The sequence below is a fragment of the Carassius auratus genome, unplaced genomic scaffold (assembly GCF_003368295.1).
Source record: "Carassius auratus strain Wakin unplaced genomic scaffold, ASM336829v1 scaf_tig00047325, whole genome shotgun sequence".
NCBI classification, from domain to species: Eukaryota; Metazoa; Chordata; class Actinopteri; order Cypriniformes; family Cyprinidae; genus Carassius; species Carassius auratus.
Window position 1 is genome coordinate 13619 of NW_020527020.1, and position 26243 is coordinate 39861.

Consider the following 26243-nt stretch of genomic DNA (forward strand, 5'->3'; position numbering starts at 1 on the left):
TGAAGTAAATTAGGTTTTAATCCCCGTCATGCACACACATTGTGTTAAAAAAAAAATCAGATATGCCTTTGTGCCGTATAATGTTGGAGCTTTTATAGTGAACTTCACTGCATACTGTAACATCTTCAGTGATGGTAAATCATTTCATTAGGTTGCATTTTGTAGTTTTTTTTTTATTATTATTATTGTTATTATTATTCACTGCTGCCACCTGTTGACTTCTAGTAACAAGAGAGATAACGGTTAGTGTGGTTTTTGTTCAGCTGTGCAAGACCTTTGTGCCACAGTGAGTCTCTTGCACAATAATACACGGCTGAGTCTTCTGCTGTCAGGCCTGATAGTTTCAGATACACCATACTCTTTGAATTATCTCTGGTGATTTCAGTTCGACCTTTGAAGGATTCAGAGTAGTCATAGCCACTGCCGCCACTATAAACTATAAACACGTCCCATCCACACAAGTGGTTTTCCAGCTTGTTGTCTGATCCAGTGCATGCTACAGCAGCCAAAGCTGAACCCAGATCCTCTACAGGACAGAGTCAGAGTTTCTCCAGGCTTCTTCACAGTTGTGCTTTCAATGGACTCCATACTTTGACATTTTATGCCTGATAAGAAGATTGAAAAGACTGATTTAATTTGGAATCTGTATTCCCGTAGATCTGATAATAGACGTGTGAAAACTCACGTTGTAGGCTGAATGAGAGCAGCAGTAAGCAGAGTGTATTCTTCATCTTGACAGTGGTGATGTAACACTTCAGATCCAGTCAGCAGCACATAAATACTAAACAGATGTCCAGGGCTTTGATTTGCATTGGGAGGGTCACTTTCCTGACACTAAAAATTTAATAAAGAGTCTGTACAGGTTTCTTTTTAAAGGGATCATAAACTGAGAAATCTCTGTTTATGGGTTATGTTGTCTTTAGTCACGTTGTGCCAGTTGTGTATGCTGTAGACACGGGGTAAAATTAAGAAAGAGCTCCAGACCACTTCAATGAAACACTGTTTGTTTGCTTTACTGCAAATTCGTTTTTAAACAAGACAGTTTGACACAGGCTTTTCAGAGAGACTTTAAGATGTTGCAGTTTAGAGCTGTTATTTTATGTAAATCTCTTGCTAAAGAGCATCAGAGTGCTATATTAGTCTATATTAATATAAAAGGGCAATGAAAGTAGTTCACACAGTTTTCACACCACAAAGGTCGAGTTAATGGAAACTAACAGTACGCATTCAGGACAACATAAGAGAACAGAAACATGCAGTAACACACAACAGAAGCAGCAGCTTATGAATGACTTCTTGCTGATTAATATTTGTGAACATAATGCAACATCAACACATGTATGAGAATCCCCCTCTGGATTCTGGCAGGGAAACTGTGGCAGTTGAAATAAACAATTTCTCAGAGGCAGATAATAGAGTGGTTTCACCTGAAGTCGTCTATGTGAGGGTAAAATTGAAAGGAAAAGATTACATGTGCTGCTCTGTGTTCAACATCATGTTTTGCAACTGTTTGTTTCTGGGTTTTGCTGCATTGATATGTTCATTAAAGTTGAGTCAGATAACCGCATGTTTCTTTCTAGAACAACATGCTAGTTTTTACTCAAAATTACTCTGTTTTACCAAGTTTTCCTCTATTGTTCTAAAGGCGAGAAGCAAGATGAATGAGGGAGACATGGTGAAGGCTCAGAAGTACAGTCGACGTGCATGTAGGACAAACACAATGGCCGTGATTGTGACCAGTGCAGCTCTAACTGTGTTCCTGGTCTTCTATAGAAGTCTTTAATACTGGTGTTATCTTACATAATTTACCTGGGGCTTCCTCTGACACGTCTTTTGACATTAAAAGGCAAAATTATTATGATCAAAGTAGACACAACTCTTATCCATCTGGAAGCAACATTAATAGAAGTCCTCAGAGACCCTCATACAGTGGAGGAAGATGGAAAGGGTGAGGACAGAAATACAAGTGATACTGTGAGGTGAAAATGATCATCACAGTTTTATTGAAATGTCTCAATAATGTCATAAGTTTAGTTGATTAGCAGAATTTGGATTAGAAACCTTTTCTAAAATGATATTATAGTCATCAGGGTCACTTAATTTGCTTCTGATATCACTTGCTGAGAAGACATAAGAATATAGCAATTTCATGATTGTATTATCTTCTATTTATGTTTTAATAAACATGATATTAGCTTTAACCGAATGTATTTTAGAGGTTTCTATACATGTACTGTATGCTTTGTAGTTACAGAATATAAAATAGGTCTTATGAAACTATACATGCATATTCACTTATTTTTTTAGAGGCAATAACGAAACGCAGGTGTTTCCTGAGGGTCACACATCAGTAAATATGGCTCTTTTTTTCTTTAGACACTTCCCAGTCTTCATATATGTCTGTTGCATCAATACTAGAATAGTTTTTAATGTTTTTATATTAGTCGTAATAATAAATTACTTCGGTAAGAATGAGAATGAGAGTGGATCACTAAAATAAACAATTCAATCTTGACCTCATCAGCAATTAAATCTATTCTGTGGTATCCACTTTTTTTAAGGAAATTATATTACAACAACAAAAGAGTTAGAAGATGTGTTTTTTTTGTCTGATGCTTTATCAGTAAACAAAATACAAACCCAATTCCAAAAAAGTTGGGACACTGTATAAATTGTGAATAAAAACAGAATGCAGTGATGTTTTATTCAGAATACAACATCGATGACATATAACATGTTTAAACTGAGAAAATGTATCATTTTAAGGGAAAAATCAGTTGATTTTTAAATTTCATGTCTTCAACACATCTCAAAAAAGTTGGGACAAGGCCACGTTTACCACTGTGTGGCATCCCCTCTTCTTTTTATAACAGTCTGCAAACGTCTGGGGACTGAGGAGACAAGTTGATCAAGTTTAGGAATAGGAATGTTGTCCCAATCGTGTCTAATACAGGCTTCTAGTTGCTCAACTGTTTTAGGTCTTCTTTGTTGCATCTTCCTCTTTATGATGCATCAAATGTTTTCTATGGGTGAAAGATCTGGACCGCAGGCTGGCCATTTCAGTGCCCGGATCCTTCTTCTACGTGTAACCCTACGGTGGTATTTCTGCTTATAGGCAGGCTAAGGATCTATTGTAGGAGTTATCTAAATCTAGATTCGATGAGGAGGTTGGTTATGTACTAATCATATGGTCAAAAGACTCACAGATTCCACTCCAAAAGAAGCACAGGGCAATAGATTAAAGTTTGAATGTAGCTCTTATTCAGATTAATTTCCTTATTTCCTTGTTCAAAATTCAGTATTTAGTTCAGTTCACATAGCATTAGTACCACTGATGTTAACAAATCAGACACAACTTTTGAGATCTCATGAAACATAACAAAAGGGAAAATCTTTCAAAGAAAAAAAAATGTTACCCTTGAGTGCACTCAAATATTTTAACTGTCCAACCACCCCTTCAACACTCAGCGTCCATATCAAACCACCCTATGGAACCGTTGCAGCGCTGTTAGTTGAGGCAGTGGACCAGGGAACCAGGCACCAGGGCAAACAGAGAGGAATCCAGCCTCGGTGGAAAGAACATCAGGAATCCGTGACCAGAAGAAGCCTCAAAAAAAAACAGTCTACACAAAAATGTGCAGAAAATTAATTAATGTTCAACTAAATATCATTTTTCCATCTTTTCATCATTTAAGAGTCCATATGTTCAATAATACAACTTAAAATTAAAAATCAACCAAATGGAATTGGACAAACAAAAGTACAGTACAGCATAGTAACTCAAAATTAACATACTTGACTCAAACAAAATTATTTCCTTTCAAAATGCATTTTTCATTGTACCAAAATATACAACAAAATGTACCTGTGTGGTAACATCCACTGCTATTGTAGATAGCCAGACTGTTTTTTTTAATCCACTGTAATCCACTGTAATGTTGAAATGTAAACTTTTTAGTCATTTCACCATTTTAGCTTCAAGCTAATCAACACAAAATGATAGTTTTCACTCACCGAGATAACTTCGTTTTACAACAGGTGTCGTCTATATTTCAATGTAGTTCAACCTCGAGAATATATTACGTTTTCTAAATCAATTTCAATCTTACAATTTACTTCTGCTCTGGCTCCCGTTTTTCAGGCTTTTTTTCAAGGCAGCTCGAATGGCAGAAAACAGCAGAAGAAGAACGTTTCATTGTGCACTGACACCTAGTGGCGAACTAGATATTGCATTTTACCCTAGTTTTACTCGTTTGCATTAAAGGTCATTTCAGGACTTTATTGGGGCAAAATTGACAGGGTTACACCCTCCCCCTCTAAACCACATGAGTCCCTGCATGTGCGTTAAATCTGACAAGGTATCTGATGGTCAGGAATAATGTCTTGGAGTTTCCCAAAAAACTGACTAAGGGCAAGGATTAGGGGTTTCCCTAGCTCTTCATAGGTGAACTTGGGTGGGGGGTGTCTTTCTCTGTTTGCACGCCTGGGCTGCTTACTTTGTTCTTCCCCACAAGTAACTTCTGAGTGCCTTTTAGGGGTTACAGCAAACCTGTTCTGAACATTGTCCGTGTCATGAGCTGGTGTTGGGTCTGTGACCACTGTGCTTTGCAATATCTCATCTTCTGGAATGTCTATGATGACATGGCCACTTTGGGTTGGGGACTGATGGACAGCTGTATGTGTGTCAAGAGGTGCAACTGAGTGATCAAGAATTGGTTGGAGTCCTAGCGATTTGAACTCAGGAGCCATGGGGTTCAGAGAAGACTGAGAGCCACTGATGGGAATGACTTCGAACTCTTGCACATAGGGTCCCCATGTGGTGAACTGTGGAGGTTCATTCACATAGTAGCCATCATCCTCTTCTTCTCTGTCCGAGTACTCACATTCCATCTCTTGGGTTTGTCTATTCCTCAAGCGCATTTGAGTTTGTTTGCTTTGGTGTGGAACTGAATCAGGAGTAGTCTCAACTGGCAGAAATCCACATGGTAAAAGTAAGTCCCTGTGAAGTGTACGCCGAGGGCCAATTCCTGTTTCTGGCTTGACTACATACACAGGACCACCGTCAATCCGTTTCACAACGATATGGATGGGCCTTTCCCATTTATCGGCTAACTTGTGTTTGCCACGGACATTGACATTCTTCACCAAGACACGGTCCCCCTCTTCTAATTCAGCAGTTTTCACCTTGGCATCAAATCTGTGCTTATTTCTTTCTCCAGACTTTTTGGAGTTCTCTGCAGCTAGTGCATAGCTTTCTTTGAGTCTCTGGCGCAAGTTTTGGACATATTCTGAGTGAGTTGTATGAGTCTCAGTTGGAGGTTTCAGGCCAAGTATGAGGTCAACTGGCAGAGTCGGCTGCCTGCCGAACATTAGCTCATACGGTGAGTAACCTGTTGCATCATTCCTGGTGCAGTTGTACGCATGTACAACAGGCCTCACAAAGTCTCGCCAGTGATGTTTGTCTTTCTCGTCAAGGGTACCGAGCATGCTGATAAGGGTCCTGTTAAAGCGCTCCACAGGATTCCCCTGAGGATGGTATGGGGTGGTGCGCACTTTCTCAGCCCCTATGAGCGAACACAGCTCCTTGATTGTGTGGGATTCAAAGTCACGTCCCTGATAACTATGAAGGCGACTAGGGAACCCATAGTAGACCAGGAAGTTTTCCCAGAGAGCTTTAGCAACAGTTCTGGCCTTTTGGTCTTTTGTTGGCACAGCAACTGCGAAGCGGGTGAAATGGTCAGTGATGACTAGTATGTTTCTGATGTCACGGTTGTCGGGTTCAAGGGACAAGTAGTCCATGCAAACAAGCTCTAGCGGGTAAGTTGTTTTAATATTCACCATGGGTGCTGCTCTTTGTGGCTGAGTTTTTCTTCTGAAACAACGTTCGCATGTGTGACACTTCTTTTCAACTGATTTTTTCATTTTAGGCCAATAACATCTGGCACGAGCAAGATTGAACACACGCTCTGGCCCTAAGTGACCAACCTCATCGTGAAAGCCTTTGAGAGCTCTTTCTCTGAATTCCTCAGGTAAGACAAGCTGATGAATTTTGTTTCCTCTGTCAAAACACGTCCTGTAAAGGACATCATCAATGAGCTCAAACTTATCCCACTCCCGAAGGAGCAACTTGACTTCAGGTGACTCAGCTTTTACGGATTTGAAGTGGGGCTTTTGTCTTTTTTTTAACAATGTGATGACTTTTCCAATTGATGGATCGTTTCCTTGTGCTTCATGCCAGTTTTCTTTTGTCATGCCAGGTACAGTGTCTTGTCCAGTACCAGTGAATAGATCAGGTAAAGAGGAGGCGTCAACAACAAGGTACTCAGCAAGGACAGGTAAGTGCATAGTTACTGAATGGCGTTGACATACAGCGGAGACTGCATCAGATGGAATCTCCCCCTCTATAAGGCGGTTTGTCATTGAGTTGATCTGTTCTTTTTCCTGCAGGTACTCATGATCCTCTTGAGGAGCTGCTTGAGGTCTCCTTGACAGTCCATCTGCATCACCATTAGCACGTCCAGCTCGATATTTGATGTTGAATCTGAAGGTTGAGAGGGCCGCTAGCCAGCGATGTCCGGCTGCGTCGAGCTTTGCGGATGAAAGGACATAGGTAAGCGGGTTGTTATCTGTTAGGACTGAAAAGTCTGTACCATACAGGTAATCACAGAATTTCTCACAAACTGCCCACTTTAACGCTAGAAATTCTAGTTTGTGAGTAGGGTAGTTCTTCTCGCTCTTGGATAAGCCTCTGCTGGCATAGGCTATTACTCTAAGCTTTCCATCTTGAGCTTGATAAAGAGCTGCTCCTAACCCCTCACAGCAAGCGTCTGTATGTAGCACATATGGGAGCTTTGGATTTGCGAAAGCGAGTACAGGGGCCGATGTCAACTTTTCAACCAGTGTTCTGAAAGAGGACTCACACTCAGGTGTCCACTCTGAGCCAAAGGGTGCTCTGGGGCTTATACCAGTGTTGGGTCTCAGTGTTTTATAAACTTTACCCCTCTTTTTAGGTGGATAGTACCCAGCGGTGAGAGCGTTGAGAGGCCTGGCGATCTTTGAGTAGCCCTCCACAAATCTTCTGTAATACCCTGAAAATCCGAGGAAGCGTTTCAGTTCTTCTCTGTTTCCAGGGCGGGGCCAATCTCTCAGAGCTGACACTTTATCTGGGTCTGTGTGAACTCCTTGAGCATCAACAATATGGCCCAGATATTTCACGGAGGACTTGAAAAACTGACACTTCTCTGGGGATAGTTTTAGGCCATAGCTTTTGAGACGATGAAGCACCTTCAGGAGCCTTGCCTCGTGCTCTTCTAGAGTCTGGGAAAAGACAATGATGTCATCTAAAAACACCAAAACCTCGCTAAGATGTAGGTCACCAACACACTTTTCCATAAGGCGTTGAAAGGTGCTAGGCGCGTTGGTGACACCTTGCGGCATACGATTGAATTCGTAGAAACCTAATGGACATGTGAACGCAGTTTTGTGTTTATCTTCTTCCACCATTTCCACCTGGTAATAACCAGACTTTAGATCCATCACGGAGAACCACCTTGCTCCACTCAGGGCAGAAAACGTCTCCTCGATGTTAGGAAGAGCATAAGCATCCTTAATAGTGCGGCTGTTAAGCTTCCTATAGTCGATGCATAGTCTGATCTTTCCATTTTTCTTTTTCACGACAACCACTGGGGATGCAAAGGGGCTCTCGGATTCCCTTATTATACCAGCATTCAGAAGCTCTCTAAGGTGTTGTCTGACAGCTTCTCGATCGCTGGGGTGTATCGGCCTGGATCTTTCTTTGAAGGGCATCTCGTCCTGCAGACGGATGGTATGTTTCACGGCGGTGGTATGGCCAAATGACAGCTCATCAAGCGCAAAAACCTCAGGAATGGAGTTCAGTTTATCTCGAATGCGTGTCTTCCACTCCTCTGGCATTGGTGAGTCATCCAGATTGAATGAATGTTTGCCATTTGATGTTTGTGAATCGACTTGTGCAGAGGAGCTCATGGGCATTACACTTTGAACTGCAGACACTTGACCAATAACACACTTTGGATGTAGGGTGACAGTGTGATCTGTGGTGTTGCTGAGGACTACAGGGATCTTGTTTGAAGCTCTTGTGTTTATGTTTATTAGTGCACACTGAATGAACAACCCACCTGGCAGGAAGGAAGATTCAGGGGGTTCAACGACAAATGTCATATTGGGATTGGCTTTTCCGACTCTAACATCCCCAAAAAGACACATTTTTTGTCTTGCCGGAATAGTAATGGGCTCTTCTCCGTGCAATTTCACTAGACAAGCTTTAGCTTCTCTTTCGCATACCCGGGCCACATGTTGGAGTAGTACTGCAAAACTGTCTGATCTTCTGAGAAACTTGAATTTGTCATAGCCTACTCCACGTTGGTATAACTCAAGCAAGACATTTGTGCCAATTAAGACAGGAACCTTGCTATTGAACTGGTTTTCAGGGACAATGAGTGCCAAAACAGACATTTGCTCTTCTGTTCCAGTAACATTCTCAGGGAAGGTTAAATGAACTTCCACGTACCCCAGGTAAGGCACTGCTTGACCTCCAGCCCCTTCGACCTCGAGAAGATTGTGTATCGACTGAACAGGTAAGTTTGACATGTATTTAGAATGAAAAGTCTCTGAAATTGTTGTTACTTGGGATCCAGTGTCGAGAATAGCATCACATTTCATGTCTCCAACAGAGATGTTCGAAGTGCAACGGGGTCCCACAAGTCCAGGCGGCAATTTGCAGCCAGAAGAACTACTGCTTTCAGAAAAGCACTCATTGTGAGTCAATGCTATGGGACATTCTTTGTCCTCAGCTCCTGGTCGCCCCAAGGCAGGAGCCTCTAGAAGTTTAAAGATGTTCTGTTGGCTGCCTGCTTGGCCAAGAATTTGCTTCGTTTTTCTTTGAGCTCTGCATTCTTTTTCCGGACGAGGCCTGGATTGGGTTCAAAAGTGCACTTTGCAGCGATGTGGCCATCACCCCCACATTTAAAACAGAACCAGGGCTTAGGTGGTGTCGGAGATTGGGGGTTTGAGTCTCTATTGGAAGCTTGCGCGAGTAAACTTTCAGTCTTAGCAGGCGGTTCACCTTGGGCTGGACGGCTCCACACTCCCTCATGCCTTTCTCCTTTCTTTCCTTGCTGTATTAGCTTTGCAACCTGTATCCTCAACTCTGCAACTTCCTTTTCTAGCTTAGAATCTGTCTCGTGTTTCTTTGTTGTAGTGGGGGCAGCTTCAGGTTCGAATGATGGCATGCTCATAGCTGAATGAATATGTACAGCAGCTTTCGTGCTTCCAAGGTGCTTTTTCATGCGATCCATCTTTGCTGCTCTCCTATCCTCCTCCGTTCTCAAAAGCAGCAACAATTCTGGGAATGAGGGGGGATTGGGTTTCCTGTGTTCGAGCTGCAGGCCAATGATCAGACTCTGGTCCCAGCATCCCCTACAGAACTGCCGGAGTAAGTACTTGTCAGACTCTGCAGCTGAAACTCCCCCTCTGGTTACGGCTTTGGTGAGGAGAGTCTGGAGACGGCCCAAATAGACAGAGGGTTTTTCACCTGAGTTTTGGTTAGAGCCCAGGAAGGTAGCAAATAGCTCCTCTCCACCTTCGACCACTCCAAATGCTGACTCGAGCTGGGTGAGGTAAGCTTGAGGGCTTGCATCCGTCCCAAGTGGCTTAACAATATCCGCTGCTGGGCTGAGGAGGCTCTCCAAAATTCTCCTTACTTTCTGTGAATCAGAGACAGACACGTCCCTAAGAAGTAGGTCTACCTGAGTACGCCAGGAATCATAATCAACTTCTCCATTTGGTTTTGGCAGCCGCCCTGAGAATGTACGGATCCTGCTTTGACTGTAGCTAGACGGTGTGGAGTCACTGCGAATGAAATGTTCAACAATAACTTTTTGGACATGAGGTGGGTTAACTGTGCCTTCATCAAGAAATTGACTCCTTGTAGCAGTAGTTGGGATGTTGCGGGTGACTGCATCAAATGGATTAGCAATATCATTGTTGGTTTGCATTTCACCATCTGCACTGCCACCATTTGTGGAGACAGCAACAGGATTTTCAGAGGGCTGTAGCTGAGTATCTGGGCTTTGCGGAGGGGCAAGTTCTGTCTGGGGCTGGGCACTCTGCAGTTCATTTTGAAGTGCTTCCCAAAAGCCAGCTTTACTAATTTCAGCAAGAGAGCTCAATTCAGCTAAACATTTCTGAGCGAGTTCTCGTCCTAGTTCTTCTTGGCATAGCGCACGGACTGTCTTGACACACCAGGTAACTGCTGGATCCTTGGGACTGGGCAGGTTACCTAGTTGTACTGGGTCGAGTCTGGATATTGTTCGCTCTGCTGTGTATTCAATGAGTGCACGGCCTCTGGGTTGTTCTGGGTCATTGGGAACTCTGACTACTTTCTTAATGTCTCCGTTAACTTTAAAGAACTCTGTAATGTCATCATCAGAATAGGCTTCGTCTATGCCTGTGACATATAAACAACTAGACCCATGCACATTAAACTGATTACAAAGATCCATTTTGCAGTAAACGCGGTCTTAGTGTACTTCAGCTTTGGGGTGGAGTCTATTTTACACACTGTACCAACCTCCTGGCTGGCTCGCCACAACTGTAACCCTACGGTGGTATTTCTGCTTATAGGCAGGCTAAGGATCTATTGTAGGAGTTATCTAAATCTAGATTCGATGAGGAGGTTGGTTATGTACTAATCATATGGTCAAAAGACTCACAGATTCCACTCCAAAAGAAGCACAGGGCAATAGATTAAAGTTTGAATGTAGCTCTTATTCAGATTAATTTCCTTATTTCCTTGTTCAAAATTCAGTATTTAGTTCAGTTCACATAGCATTAGTACCACTGATGTTAACAAATCAGACACAACTTTTGAGATCTCATGAAACAAAACAAAAGGGAAAATCTTTCAAAGAAAAAAAAATGTTACCCTTGAGTGCACTCAAATATTTTAACTGTCCAACCACCCCTTCAACACTCAGCGTCCATATCAAACCACCCTATGGAACCGTTGCAGCGCTGTTAGTTGAGGCAGTGGACCAGGGAACCAGGCACCAGGGCAAACAGAGAGGAATCCAGCCTCGGTGGAAAGAACATCAGGAATCCGTGACCAGAAGAAGCCTCAAAAAAAAACAGTCTACACAAAAATGTGCAGAAAATTAATTAATGTTCAACTAAATATCATTTTTCCATCTTTTCATCATTTAAGAGTCCATATGTTCAATAATACAACTTAAAATTAAAAATCAACCAAATGGAATTGGACAAACAAAAGTACAGTACAGCATAGTAACTCAAAATTAACATACTTGACTCAAACAAAATTATTTCCTTTCAAAATGCATTTTTCATTGTACCAAAATATACAACAAAATGTACCTGTGTGGTAACATCCACTGCTATTGTAGATAGCCAGACTGTTTTTTTTAATCCACTGTAATCCACTGTAATGTTGAAATGTAAACTTTTTAGTCATTTCACCATTTTAGCTTCAAGCTAATCAACACAAAATGATAGTTTTCACTCACCGAGATAACTTCGTTTTACAACAGGTGTCGTCTATATTTCAATGTAGTTCAACCTCGAGGATATATTACGTTTTCTAAATCAATTTCAATCTTACAATTTACTTCTGCTCTGGCTCCCGTTTTTCAGGCTTTTTTTCAAGGCAGCTCGAATGGCAGAAAACAGCAGAAGAAGAACGTTTCATTGTGCACTGACACCTAGTGGCGAACTAGATATTGCATTTTACCCTAGTTTTACTCGTTTGCATTAAAGGTCATTTCAGGACTTTATTGGGGCAAAATTGACAGGGTTACATACGCAGCCATGATGTTGTAATTGTAAATACAAATATTTAATGGATTTTATCTATCTATCTCTCCACTTACTCTTATCCCATTGGTTCTTCATTAATCTTCATTTAGTTCTGGATCGTTCTCGGTGCCAGGAGGGTACTTTTAATGTACACATAGACTACATTAAAAATAAATATACAATAACTAAAACATGTTACTTTTTTTTCAGTTGTGTACCATTAGGCCAGACTCCCATGTGTTCATACTTAATTGTGAGTTGGTGTTAATTTCATTGGATTGGTTTGTCTTTACATTGAAATTTCATATACCATATAATCTGCTAAAACATTACAGTCAAAATGATGTCATGTGACAATGCTCAGCACTTCAGTATCAGAGTGCTATACTTTGTAAAACATTTTTTACTAAACCAAAAATGTCTCTGTTAATGGTATTTAATACTCAATTTCATATTTTGAAATTGTGGTATTGATTCTGATTACTTCATGTACTGATCAAGCTCTTATAGGAAGTAAGTATGAGCAACAAAATGCTTTCTTTGTGTCCAGATTTGACTAACGAAAAAATGTACACTTCAAATAGAAAAAAATAATTCAATCATTCAGTTTTGATTAAATATGTCTTTAATGATGGCTAAATATGTATCCAAATTAAAGTAACTAATTATGTGGGAATAACATTCCCGGCCACCAGGGAACATACAGCCATGTTTATGTTTATTTATAGAATAAATAATATATATAAATATATATATAAAATGTACATTTAATAAAAAATGCAGTTTTAAAAATCTGCTAAATTAAATTAAATTAAATTAAATTAAATTAAATTAAATTAAATTAAATTAAATTAAATTAAATTAAATTAAATTAAATTTATGCATTTAGCAGATGCTTTTATCCAAAGTGACTTACAGTGCATTCAGGCTATCAATTTTTTACCTATCATGTGTTCCCGTATATATATATATATATGTGTGTGTGTGTGTGTGTGTGTGTGTGTGTGTGTGTGTGTGTGTGTGTGTGTGTGTGTGTGTGTGTGTGTGTGTGTGTGTAACAGAATCCACACAGTCATGATGTTTAATGTTTCCTCTTAACTGTGCACTAAATATGCAGAATAATTAGCCTGTGTATGTGCACATCTATAAATAAGCAGGACTCATGAAATATTTGCATAATGGAAATTCTCTTTACACAAAAAAGCATATACTCTAATTTATTTTTTTGCTGAATGCATTAATAGTCATCCTTTAAGACAACTGCAGCATATTTTATAAAGAAAATTGCACTGCACAGATAAAGCCTACATGTTGTTTGAGAGTTCATTTTAGTATAATTTTCAGCTATTACCACTACAATATGCTTATCTAGAAACTATACACACACCACAGATGTGAGGTTATGCATGAAGTTTACATATTTTGCCTTTTTGGTTTTCATGTGGGACAAGTAAAAAACAAGCACACAATGTTTTACCACATTATAGGACCATGACATACTTACCCATAATTCTGATTTAATGTCAGTAAGGGTGTAATGAAGGGTTGACAGTAATATATTTTAGCTTAGTAGCAGAAATATAATGCATTATTATAGTTTATTGACTGTTGGGCTATGAAAAATAAATATTACTAACTTACTGTCAGGTCTGGCTGAGTGTCTGTGTTTCTGGAAGAGAAAATGAACATTTTAAATCTGCTTCAGTATGTCACTTCTATCATACAACCATCCAACACAGCGTTATACAGCAGCCTGTCATACCCAGTGAACACAACTCAGAAAAGGTGATTTTAGTGTGAATTTTTTTTTACACATATTGGCAGTAATGATTTTATAAGTTAAAGAGTAATACGTTAAAGAGATGTAGCATAACAAATGTCTGTATGAGCTCTTAAAGGGACAGTGAAATGTAAACCAAAATTCCAAATTCAGTCGTCATTTACTCACCCTCACATGCTTGTAAAAATATATGCATATATGTACAGTATGTATGTATTTTTCTACTGTTTTTTGCCCATATAATAAAAGTATATCAAAAACAACAATGGATATCACTGGCCTAATTAAACAAAAATATTAAGCCATTATGACCAAATGTTTGTTTAAATTTCAAACCTGTATGATTTTTTTATTATGATAAATCTTTATTACTAAAGATGATTGTATGTTTATAAGTACAGATAGCAGACATGTTATTATCTGAAAACCATGAAAATATACCAAAAACTTCCATTCCAGATCTTCAAACATTATTTGAGTTTTGTTAAAAAACACCTCACAGGTTTTGTTGTAGACCACGGCTGTGGGTTTTCTGCTTATTGGCCCTAATGTAGGTTTCCTGCTCTTTGGGCTTTGTGTAAGTCATGTATAAAAATACACAGGAAGTGTTTTTCAGATTGCATGAGCTATATGTGGTACCATCCACCTGTCACTAAACCTGAGGAATAATTCTGTTCATTAAAGTCGGGCAATGGAAGATTTTCAAATTGAAATTCCAGAATTTGATTTTCCAGAAATTGAAATTCTAGAAAGTGAAGTTTCAGAAGGGAACTTTTGGGATGTGGAGATAGAAATGGATTATGAATTAGAGATGGAGGACAATAATGAGGAGGGCATAGAAGATGAAGAATCTGAGAATAAAAGACGACCTCGACCAAAAGCAAATCCAAATCCAAAACACCACCAACACCATCAAATTCAGCACAATCGCCAAATGCAGCATAAACACCAAGGTCCTCGCAAAGTCCAAGTAAAGGTGAAAGACTACTTACGCCTCTCTGTGTTCACCACTAAATTATGCAACTGCCTGTGTCTGGGTACAGCTGCATTGATATGCTCCTTGAAGGTAAGGAATTTGACTCAGAATCTGACTTTTCAATTCAAAGAGCCATATTTTGGGCATATATTATGATCAAATGGCAATTCAATGTCATGAAAAAAAGTTGTTGTTTTTTTTTTGTTTTTGTTTTTTTTGTGTTCACAGGCAATGAACAGGAAATGTAAAAGAGATGTCAAAGGAGCAAAGAAATTCAGCCGCTGTGCTCTTGCTGCCAATATTTGTGCCATCATTACAACCATCATCACCATAATTGTTGTTGCTGTTGTCACTGCAAATGTTAAGAATGGATCTGGTAATAATAACCATATATGTTATGTCATTTAAATTTTCACATCCAGCCATTACAATGAAACATAAGAATCAAACTTAGCTTTATTCGCCAGGTGTGTGCAAACACACAATGAATTTGTTGCTCTGGCTATATGAAAGGCTATGTGATGCAATCTACAATCGTTTTCATTAGATTTGTGTCTTTTATTTTTTATTTTATTTTTTTTAATGTTACTGTTTGATGCTTATTATTAAAAGTTGCATTCAACTGTACATATTTGTAATTTCATTGGATGTTTGTTAATGAGGACTATACACACTATTACATCTGTGAACATAACATAGAGGCGGAGGCAAGCAAAGGCTCATTTTAAAAGGGAGATATTTATTAAACAGTTACTTAAGAGTTACTTACAATAATAAAGAGGAAAAATCAGTTTAGTTTTCCACTAGTTGCCAGCAAAAGTCCCACAACAGCTTCCACCGTCACGTCAGCATTTATTCCACTCAGCTCAGCACCTAATAAATGAAGACAAAATACTCTCGGCCATAGGGCAGCCATATCAGTACAAGCCATTACTTGTGAAAATAAATAAAATTACATCCACATGTAACACACACATATATTATATTATACTCTTTGAAGACTACAAGCTACAGAATGAATTTACTTTTGTGTTGAACAAGCGCTAGACTTCAGATCAACAGCACATCCTGAAAAAAGGACCTTATGTGTGCATTACTTTTTATGTACAGACATAAATAATGTTTATTAGTTTTCATTTGAAGGAGCAAAATTAATAAACATATTTGAGTGTTTGTGAAGTAAAAACGAAACATATACAGTAAATGAATCTTGATTGTGAACAGAGTGTCTCATTAAGTTTTGAGAAGTTTAATACAAAGTATTCTGACTGAATGTGTCACTGTGTAGTTTCTTTGATTGTGTGTCACTGTGTAGTGGACAACTCCTTGTTAGTTTAGATCATTTAGAAGTTTAATCTGGTCTCGTTGAGATATATAGCTGAGTATCATCAGCATAACAGTTGAAACTAATCCTGTATTTTCTAATAATATTACCAAAGTGCAACATGTATATGGAAAATAGAAGGGGACCTAGGACGGATCCTTGTGGCACTCCATAGTTTACTGGTAATTATTGAGATGACCCATTTAAATAAACAAAATGCTAGCGATCAGACAGGTAGGATCTAAACCATCTTAGAGCCTGCCCTTGAATACCTGTATAGTTTTGTAATCGATCTATGATTATGTCATGATATATGGTGTCGAACGCAGCACTAAGATCAAGTAAGACTAGAAATGAGATGCAGCCTTGATCTGACACAAGAAGCAGGTCATTTGTAATTTTAACAAGTGCAGTTTCTGTGCTATGGTGGGGCCTGTAACCTGACTGAAATTCTTCATACAGATCATTGTTTTGCAGGAAAGAGCTCAACTGAGCAGACACAACTTTTTCAAAAATTTTAGACATAAATGGAAGATTTGAAATAGGCCTGTAATTTGACAGTTCACTAGGATCTAGTTTTGGTTTCTTAATAAGAGGCTTAATAACCGCCAGCTTAAATGGTTTGGGACGTGACCTTAAGATAACGAGTTAATAATATGAGAAGCGGTTTTATTTGTTCTTATATATTTACTTCATATGTAATTCATGTCTTATGTATGAGCAATCATGGCAAAATAGCTTATATTCTAGGTAAATATAGGTAAATATTGGCCAGTATATCATCCACTAGGATAAAATGTCTTCGGTCTGTTTCTTTGGCTCAGAGTTGTCCTGTGCTGCAGCGCCATCTGCTTTTACTGTTAGTGTAATTTTTATTTTATTTATTTATTTATTTGTTTTATTTTTTATTTTTATCTCATTTTCCTCCCTGGCCTGTTTTTGTACAGCTCAGTGCTCTTCTACATCATTGTGTGTATCCTGCACAGTAATATACAGCTGATTTACCAAGGAGGTTTCCTTGGTAAAATTCACATTTTAGGTGCTAAATATCAAGTTATTGGGATTGGGGTTTCTTCGACCGGCGGACATGAAAATCAACCATGGACTTGGCAACACTGGTTCAGGTGGAGCGGCAGTTACTACACAGAGCCATAGTCCACCGACAACTAACACAAAATCACTTTCAAAATCGAGAAAAAAAAATGATTTTGTGTAGATTGTCAGTGAATTACGGCTCTGTGTAGTATATGCCAATCAGTGTTGCCAAGTCTGTGGTTGTTTTTCATGCTCGCAGGTCGAAGCGACAATACCAATAACGTGATATTTAGCTCCTAAAATGTGAATGATAGAATTTTCATTTTTGGGAGAACTAACTCTTTAAAGAGGCGGTTCTTACTCATTGATTTTCTGATACAGTCTTACCTTGTATCTTGCACATCTTCTGTTTGATGCAGCTATGATGTTATGGAACATGTCTATTGAAAGTTCAATCCCTATACTGCGATAAGGTTCTTCATTGTCTCTTTTGATTGTAAATCTAACAAATTCTTAAGTATCTAATCTCATCATTTGTTCAATTAAAACACTGCATATCACTCCCAAAACAACTGATCTGCTTAATTATTGATATTTACAGTTAATCTGAATATTTACTTTTTACTTCCGGTACTTAAGTATGTTTTAAATCGGATACTTTTGTACTTTTACTCAAGTGATGTTTGAATGGAGGACTTTCTACTTTTACTGGAGTTATTTTTTATTTTGATACATCTACTTTTACTTGAGTATAACTTTTTGAGTACTTTTACCACCCCTGATCAAATCTACATGCTACAAAAATATTCCTGTTAGGCTTCATATGATTTATTGCTCTCATTAGAGACTTTTTTTTATTTTTTATTTCGATTTTTTTTTTTCTACATAATTTCCTTTAATTCTTTTTGAGGACTTTAAATAACTGCTAAATTGTATTCATAAAATACTTTTGATAGTGACAATAGCAGTAGTTCAGTAAACGTTTCTTTTGGAACTGCACTAGAAGGTTTAAAGGCCTCTATTGCGAATTGTGCCCTGGACAAAAAACAAAAAACAAAAAAAAAGGTCACTGTAAAATATTTAACCACTAACACAAATCTACACATCAAAAAAACACACTTGTGTTAAAGGTGTCAGAGGAATTGAATTGAAATCCACTCTCTCCACAAACAAAAGCATGTACTCTGATTTGATATTTTGCTTCATGTATTCATATTCATCCCTGCAGACAACTGAAGCATATTTCAAAAATAAATTTGCACTGCACAGACAAAGGCTGCATGTTGTTTGAGCGCAAATTTGAGTTCTGCCTTTAATTTCCAGTTAAGATTAAAACTTAAACTAGGGTTTTATTTTAGAATCAAATCCTGTCTCTCGTTCAAATCTAAAAAGAGGTTAGTTGCTGGTACTTTTATGTCTATTATTGACTATGGTGATGTTTTATATATGCACGCTTCGTCTCAAAGTTTACATGCACTGGATACTATATACCATGGAGCTTTGAGGTTCATCACTGGTCTTAAAGTCCTCACTCACCACTGTGAACTGTATGAACGTGTTGGATGGTCTTCTCTGTCAACACGGAGACTTCAACACTGGTATGTTTTTATATATAAGGCTATTTTAGGTCTTCTTCCATCCTACCTTCTGACCTACATCAGTGTAAAAGATATAGGGACTTACAATCTTCGGTCCCAGGATCTTGTTCTTTTGTCTGTACCAAGTGTTAGAACTGAGCTGGATAAAAAGGCATTTAACTTTGCTGCTCCCTTTGCATGGAACAAGTTACAGAAAAATTTGAAACTTAATAAGCTTGTCTCATTGCTTACTTTTAAGAGGATATTAACTGACTTGGAAACAGCCACATCTGGCTGTAGTTGTTCTGCATGATATGCTAAGGATTTGTGGTTGTTGTATCTGCTATTTTAGTTGTCTTATGTTTTTGTGTATTCTGTGTTGTATGTATGGTTGTACTGCTGCCTATCTTGGCCAGGACACTCTTGAAGAACGAGTACTTTACTGGTTAAATAAAGGTGAAAAAAAAAATTACCACTATAATATGCTTATCTAGAAACTATACGTGCACCACAGATGTGAGGTTATGTATGAGGTTTACATACTTTGCCTTATTTGTCATTATATAGGAAAAAAGTATAAAAACAAGCACACGATGTTTTACCACATTATAGGAGCATGACATACTCACCCATAATTCAGATTTAATGTCAGTATAGGGGTCTACTGAAGGGTTGACAGTGTTATAACCCAAGAAACACTAGGAGTTTAAAAAATACAAACTTACTGTCAGGTCTGGCTGAGTGTCTGTGTTTCTGGAAGAGAAAATGAACATTTTAAATCTGCTTCAGTATGTCACTTCTATCATACAACCATCCAACACAGTGTTATACAGCAGCCTGTCATACCCAGTGAACACAACTCAGAAAAGGTGATTTTAATGGCCAGAAAACATTTTACATATTAGAATGGCAGTAATAATTTCCATAAGTCATCATTTAAAAAGGTGTTGTATAACAAATGTCTGTATGAGCCCTTAAAGAGAGCATAAGAGTAAATTCAGTCATCATTTACTCACCCTTACATCCTTATAAAACTATATGTATGTATGTAACATGGATGCATTTTCTCAGTTGTTTTTGTCCATATAATAAAAAGTCAGTATATCCCCCCCCAAAAAAACAAACTTTTTAACAATATATTATTTTGTTCACATTTAATACCTGTATGACTTTCTCTATTATAATAAATCAGTTTAAGTAAAGATTAATGTTCATATAAACAACATGTTATGTCTGAAAACTATGAAAATATACCCAAATCTTTTATCCCAAATCTTCAAACATTATTTCAGTTTTGTTATAAAACACCTCACAGGTTTTGTTGTAGACCGCGGCTGTGGGTTTTCTTCTATTGACCCTAATGTAGGTTTCCTGCTCTTTGGGCTTTGTGTAAGTCATGTATAAAAATACACAGGAAGTGTTTATCAGATTGTATGAGCCATATGTGGTACCATCCACCTGTCACTAAACCTGAGGAACAATTCTGTTCATTAAAGTCGGGCAATGGAAGATTTTCAAATTGAAATTCCAGAATTTGAAGTTCCAGAAGGGGATTTTTGTGATGTGGAGATGGAAATGGATTATGAATTAGAAATGGAGGATGATAATGTGGAGGTCAAAGAAGATGAAGACTCTGAGACTAAAAGACGATCTCGACCAAAAGCTGCAAATCCAAAACACCAAATCCAGCAAAATCGCCAAATGCAGCATAAACACCAAGGTCCTCGCAGAGTCCAAGTAAAAGTGAAAGACTACTTACGCTGTTCAGTGTTCACCATCACCTTCTGCAACTGTCTGTTTCTGGGAACAGCTGCATTGAAATGCTCCCTAAAGGTAATTAAATTTGTTACAATAAATAATACATTATAAGCAATGGCTCAGGTCAAACCTGATTCAGAAACTGACTTTTAGACTCAGAGAGCTATATATTTGCCCTATATTCTGATCAAATGGTAATTAGATAATAGGAAAATATTCTTTTGTGTTTTTACATTCACAGGCAATGAATATGAAGTATAGGAGAGATGTCAAAGGAGCAAAGAAATTCAGCCGCTGTGCTCTTGCTGCCAATATTTGTGCCATCATTACAACCATCATCACCATAATTGTTGTTGCTGTTGTCACTGCAAATGTTAAGAATGGATCTGGTAATAATAACCATATATGTTATGTCATTTAAATTTTCAGATTCAGTCATTACAATGAAACATCAATAGCAAAACTTGCAGCTCTGGCTTTATGAATGACTATATGATGCAATCTACATTTGTCTTCATTAGTTTTGCATAAAATGTATTATTTTCTTGTCATTGTGTGCTGCTTATTATTAAACATTGTATTCTTCTGTTAAAATGTGTCTTATCATTGAATGTTTGTTCACGAGAAGTATACTGACATTTATCTTTTCACACACAGAGTATTAAATTGTTAAAACCCTTTGATGATATGCTACAGAATGAGCTTTTGTGTTGAACCAGTGCTAGATTTCAGATCAGTAGCACATCCTAAAAAAAGGGACCTTATGTGTGCATTATATTGTATGTACACACATAAACAAAGCTTATATAGTTTCCATGCATTTAAAGATTCATTACACTTGAATTAGAGTGTTTGTGAAATTAATAGGAATCTTGATTGTGAATAGACTGTCTCATTAAGTTTTGAGAAGTTTAAAACAAATATTTTGACTGTATGAGTCGCTGTGTTTCTGTGATTGTGTGTCACTGTGTAGTGGACAACTTCTAGTGTTCGACTGCAACCTACTGACACAGAAGAGAACTGCAGTTTTACAGTAAAAGTGTGTCTAGACCAGTTTTTGAATCATGTTGCCACATACATTAGTATCACTGTGAGTCCTCTTCTGTCAGTCCAGACAGTTTCAGATACATCATGCTTTTCATCTCTGGTGATTTCAAGGCTCTTTTCTGTCTCTCTGTCTCACACACTTTATTAACTCACAGTTTAAGTTGAACAATATTAGTAATGCGGGTATATTCTTTATCTTATGAATGTTTATGACTCTACAGCTTCATTCAGTTCAGCGGGATATTAATACTTACAGCCTGTCATAGACTCTTTTGAATATGCATAATGAGGAAATGATGTAAGATTACTGAGATTATCTTTTACACTTACACAGAGGATAACCAGAATCCAGCGCTTATTAATATCTATTACATTGATCTGATCTTTCGATGTTTGATTAGTATAAAATATTTAAAGCTACAGTCTTTATTTAGTTTTATTCACTCCAAGCCTACACTGTTAAAATCGCTGTAAAAAAACGGCCAAATTTCGACAGTAACATACTGTTTTTCATTAAAACAGTGCATTCTGGGTAATATTCATCATTTTCGAGAAGGTAGCCTGCTGTTATATATCGTAAATTAACAACTTTCAAGGTCGACACTCAGCGGCTGTGTTTCAAATCACACCCTACACCCTCATTCACTATTCCCTACATGAGTTTACTAATATAGTCCATCTAACAGAGAGAATGAACACTAATGAGTGAATTCAGACAATGATCAACAGCTGCTGTTAATGAGTAGAATCACTGAAGAAAAAAGAAACAAGACAAACACAAGAACTACAACTGACTTCAGCCACAGATTAGATGAAATCAACTGAAGATTTACCAACTTCACTCATTACTAACCAGACTGACTTTATTTCTATCAGATCAGAGATCAGAGATTGAAAGATCTTACTGAGAATTACAGAGATTTAGATGATAATGTTACTGTTTCGTTTGATTGTTACCATTGTGGAGATCAGTGTTTACTTTAGTTGGTCTCCTGACCCTTGACTTTTGCACTTTGTTTCATTGCTGTATTTGTATCTTCATGATATATCTGTTACAGCAGTATTAATTTTGATAGTCAAGTGATTATGGCTGTTTCTGTCAGGCATGATCTACTAGACTGACTTAAAGTGTTGCTATAGTATATATATTAATAATATATCAAATATTAATTTGGTGTTGAAATATTTGAGTGAATGACACAATTTTTTTGTTTCTTCAATTTTGAAAGATTGAAAAGTAGTGTGATAACCAGTATTTATGGATTTAATGACTAGTTTTAGTTAAAAAGTATTTCGGGCAGCAGTCCCCACAACACTCAAGGAGAGAAATCAACAATCAGCATATTAATCTCAACAATCAAAAGGTTCATGATGAAATGCATGCTGGGTACCAGCACAGGATAAAACTCATCCATGACTCCCAGCATGCATTGCGGCATGAATAAATTATGCCCCTGAATTGTTCACTTATTTTCTTTAATTCTTATGTGCTTATAATTTTGCATTTGTTTTAAGTTTTAGTAGCATGTGTTGTGATGTTCAGAACTGATCTGTTCAATTATTTTGTGGATTGTCACCATTGTTGTGATTCATACGCTGATTCTTGATCTTTCTGTCTAAAGTTCAGCAAGGGCTTTTTTTTTTTTATTATTATGAGTGCAATTTTCTTAACAGTCTTTCATGACTTATGGCTCAGCAGTGTATATTGTTATGCTGTAGTATCAATAAGAGAAGAGACACGGGATTAGTTCAGAGATAACAGTGTTTGTTCTTGTCAATCTATAAATAACAATATCAGATTTTTTCTCTTCTGTGTACTTTTGTTTTGCTATAACAGATTCCAAAGGCGCATTGTGACAGCATGTAAAAAAAAAAAAAAAAACCTTAGTTGTTGAAAAGTCATGTTCAAGAGTTCAACTAAAGTAAACACTGATCTACATCATGGTAGTGAAAAAAAACACCTAAACCTATTTAACTCTCCATAAGATCTTCTGTAGACATCTGACAGAAATAAAGTCAGTCTGGTTAGTAATGTGAATCTGGTGAAGCTGTTTTAATAGTTGTTTAATCAGATCTTGAGAGATTTGATGTATTCTTTTATTCAGTTGATTTCATCTAAGCCTGTGGCTGAAGTCAATTGTAGATCTTGTGTTTCTCTTTCCTTCAGTGATTCTGCAGGTGTTTATCACTAATGCTCAATCATCAATTAATCACCGAATTATCTCATTAACTTCACTGATTCAGTGTTACTCAAGCACTCTGTAGTGTGCACACATTATAAGTGTTCATTTAAAACTGAGGATTTTCTTGTGGGGTTTAAAGGGTTAAAGATTTAAGATGAAGAAAAAACAGAATGAAACATAATTTAACAGTAATAACAATACTGCATATGCAACCCAGTAAATGAGTATCTACATTTTTTTTTCTTTCAGGAGACAGCATCGAACTCTGTGACATTAACAATATAACACATTTAAATCAACTAGATATTTGTTTTTTCTTATATATTCACTTAAGGTCATTCATGTGTATCAGCAATCATGACATTTAAATAGCTTATATTCAAGGTAAATATTGGTAAATATTGGCCAGTATATCATCCTCTATGATAAGATGTCTTTGGTCTGTTTCTTTGACTCAGAGTTGTCTTGTGCTGCAGCGCCATCTGCTGTTACTGTTGTTATTATTTTATTATATTTAATCTAATTATCCTCCCTGGCCTGTTTTTGTACAGCTCAGTGCTCTTCTACATCATTGTGTGTATCCTGCACAGTAATATACAGCTGTATCTTCTGTTGTCAGACCAGAGAGTTTCAGGTACACCATGCTGTTTGGATTGTCTCTAGTGATCTCTATTCGTCCCTCTACACTTTTAGCATACACTGTTTTACTGGCGTCATACCAGATAACCCCCATCCAGATGAATGTTTGTCCTGCTGACTGTCTGATCCAGTGCATGCCGTACTGTCCAAAATCAAATCCAGATCCTTTACACGAGAGATTCAGAGTTTCTCCAGGCTTTTTGGTGACAGGACTTGATGGGATGGACTCCAAGCTCTGGCCATTAACACCTAAAACAAAAATATATAATGGCCTGTCAGCATTATCATATATACAGTACATCTATTAATCTATTAATGAAATCTGAAGCCAGAATTAAATATTATTACACACACAAACAGACTGTCTATACATACTAGTAAAGCACATCAGGAGAAAAAATAAGAATGAAATGTCTGCCATTTCAAATGATGCAGGAAGGTCAACTTCTACAATCTCATTGAACACTGCTGGTAGAAATACTGTCTGTAATATCATTTACATGTGGGTGGAGCTTTAATAATAAAAAAATAAGCCACTGTTAGTGAGAACACTATTGAATATTAAATTACCATAATATTTTGTCATTTAATTTCCATTATCTTTTTTTTCCATTATCTTTTTTTTACATTATATCTATATATTTTTTCAAACATACTTGAATACGAATGCTCACAAGTTCTATATTTTTTTACATTTTAACAATTTCCGTAGTTCAGGGACTTTCTCAAATCTGTGAATTACTGTTCACTGAACTCTTCAGTAAATGTCATGCACTTTTTAATGTTTATTCAGTAGATCCAAATATTATTGTGATGCTTATGAAGTAATCAAGGCTACAGTTAAATAACAATATGTCCTATAAATCATATCTTCCACATATTGTAAATAGCTAGCAAATAGCAAGGGTGAAGTACTGCAAAAACAATTATGATTGTTGAGTTTTATTGGTTTCTTTATTTAGGTTAAATTTATTTTTAGTGATTAGACTTTGGAAAATTGTCAGAAAGACTTAATTTGTGATATGACAATGTTTTTGTACAGGGAGTCTGTTGGAGTCTGTCACTGTGTACGTCTGGCACAATAATACACAGCTGTGTCTTCAGCTCGCATATTGTTTCCTTGCAGTGTTATTGTGTTACTGGAAGTGTCTCTGCTGATACTGAACTTGCTTTTCAGAGAATCCTTGTAGTCTGTGCTTCCACCACTCCAGATGATTCCAATCCACTCCAGAGCTTTTCCTGCAGGTTGACGAATCCAGCCTGTATAATAGCTTGTAACTGAATATGAGACTTTACAGTTGATAGTGAGAGTGGCATCAGGACGGACAGTCAGAGACTCAGGCTGAGTGAGTTCATTTGAATCAATACCTGTATCAAATCAAATAATACCTGTTAGTAAGAGATCACAATCTTTTGATCAACAAAATGATGTATCACACAGAAAATAGACTAAACTTACAGGATATGACTGCCAGAAGCAGCACTAAAGATGAAGAGATCATGGTTTGTTTCTCAGCACAGTTTGCCTGAACTGAAGTGATTCTTCACTCCCTCTAGTGATCAGATGAATGTGTAAACTGACTCATGCCTGCTGTTTAAATATGCAACAGGAGATTTACATAATCATACAGAGCTAATGAACTTCACATGCATCACATTGTCCTTGACATTATTTAAAAAGCTTTCAGTTTTGAATTTATTGAGGTCATTATTTTCAGGGATAGAGTCAATGAACAGAAATGTAAACAGTTTGCAGACATTGTGACTGTAAGTAATAAAAAAAAATGTAAACACAAGCTAAACACACAAAAAAAAATGTATTGCTTATATTAAAACATATAGGGCGTTTAATTCAGAAATGTGGACTAGCTGTAAAAGAGTATACTTTTTTCTATTTTATTTTACTTTGGTTAAAATGTATTTTATTTCTAGTAGGGCTGTCAAAATTAATGCCATAATAATGAGTTTAACACAAAATCATTTTAATGCACTAATTTTATTTATGCACGATTGACGCAGCTCACATGTTCTGTTTAGGCCTACAGTAGTTTATTTTTATTTTTTAATTCTCAGA

The 26243-nt window shown here is 37.3% G+C and overlaps 1 pseudogene and 1 gene segment (V, D, J or C); both read right to left on the reverse strand.

Moving 5' to 3' along the window:
* Window positions 1–221: 221 nt before the first annotated feature.
* On the reverse strand, window positions 222–825 carry LOC113088796 (Ig heavy chain V region 3-like; annotated as a pseudogene).
* A 24404-nt stretch (window positions 826–25229) lies between these two features.
* Window positions 25230–25684, reverse strand: LOC113088797 (Ig heavy chain V region 5A-like). The segment is given in 2 exon segments: window positions 25230–25537; window positions 25629–25684. Coding segments are annotated over 2 exon segments (351 nt in total).
* Window positions 25685–26243: the final 559 nt, after the last annotated feature.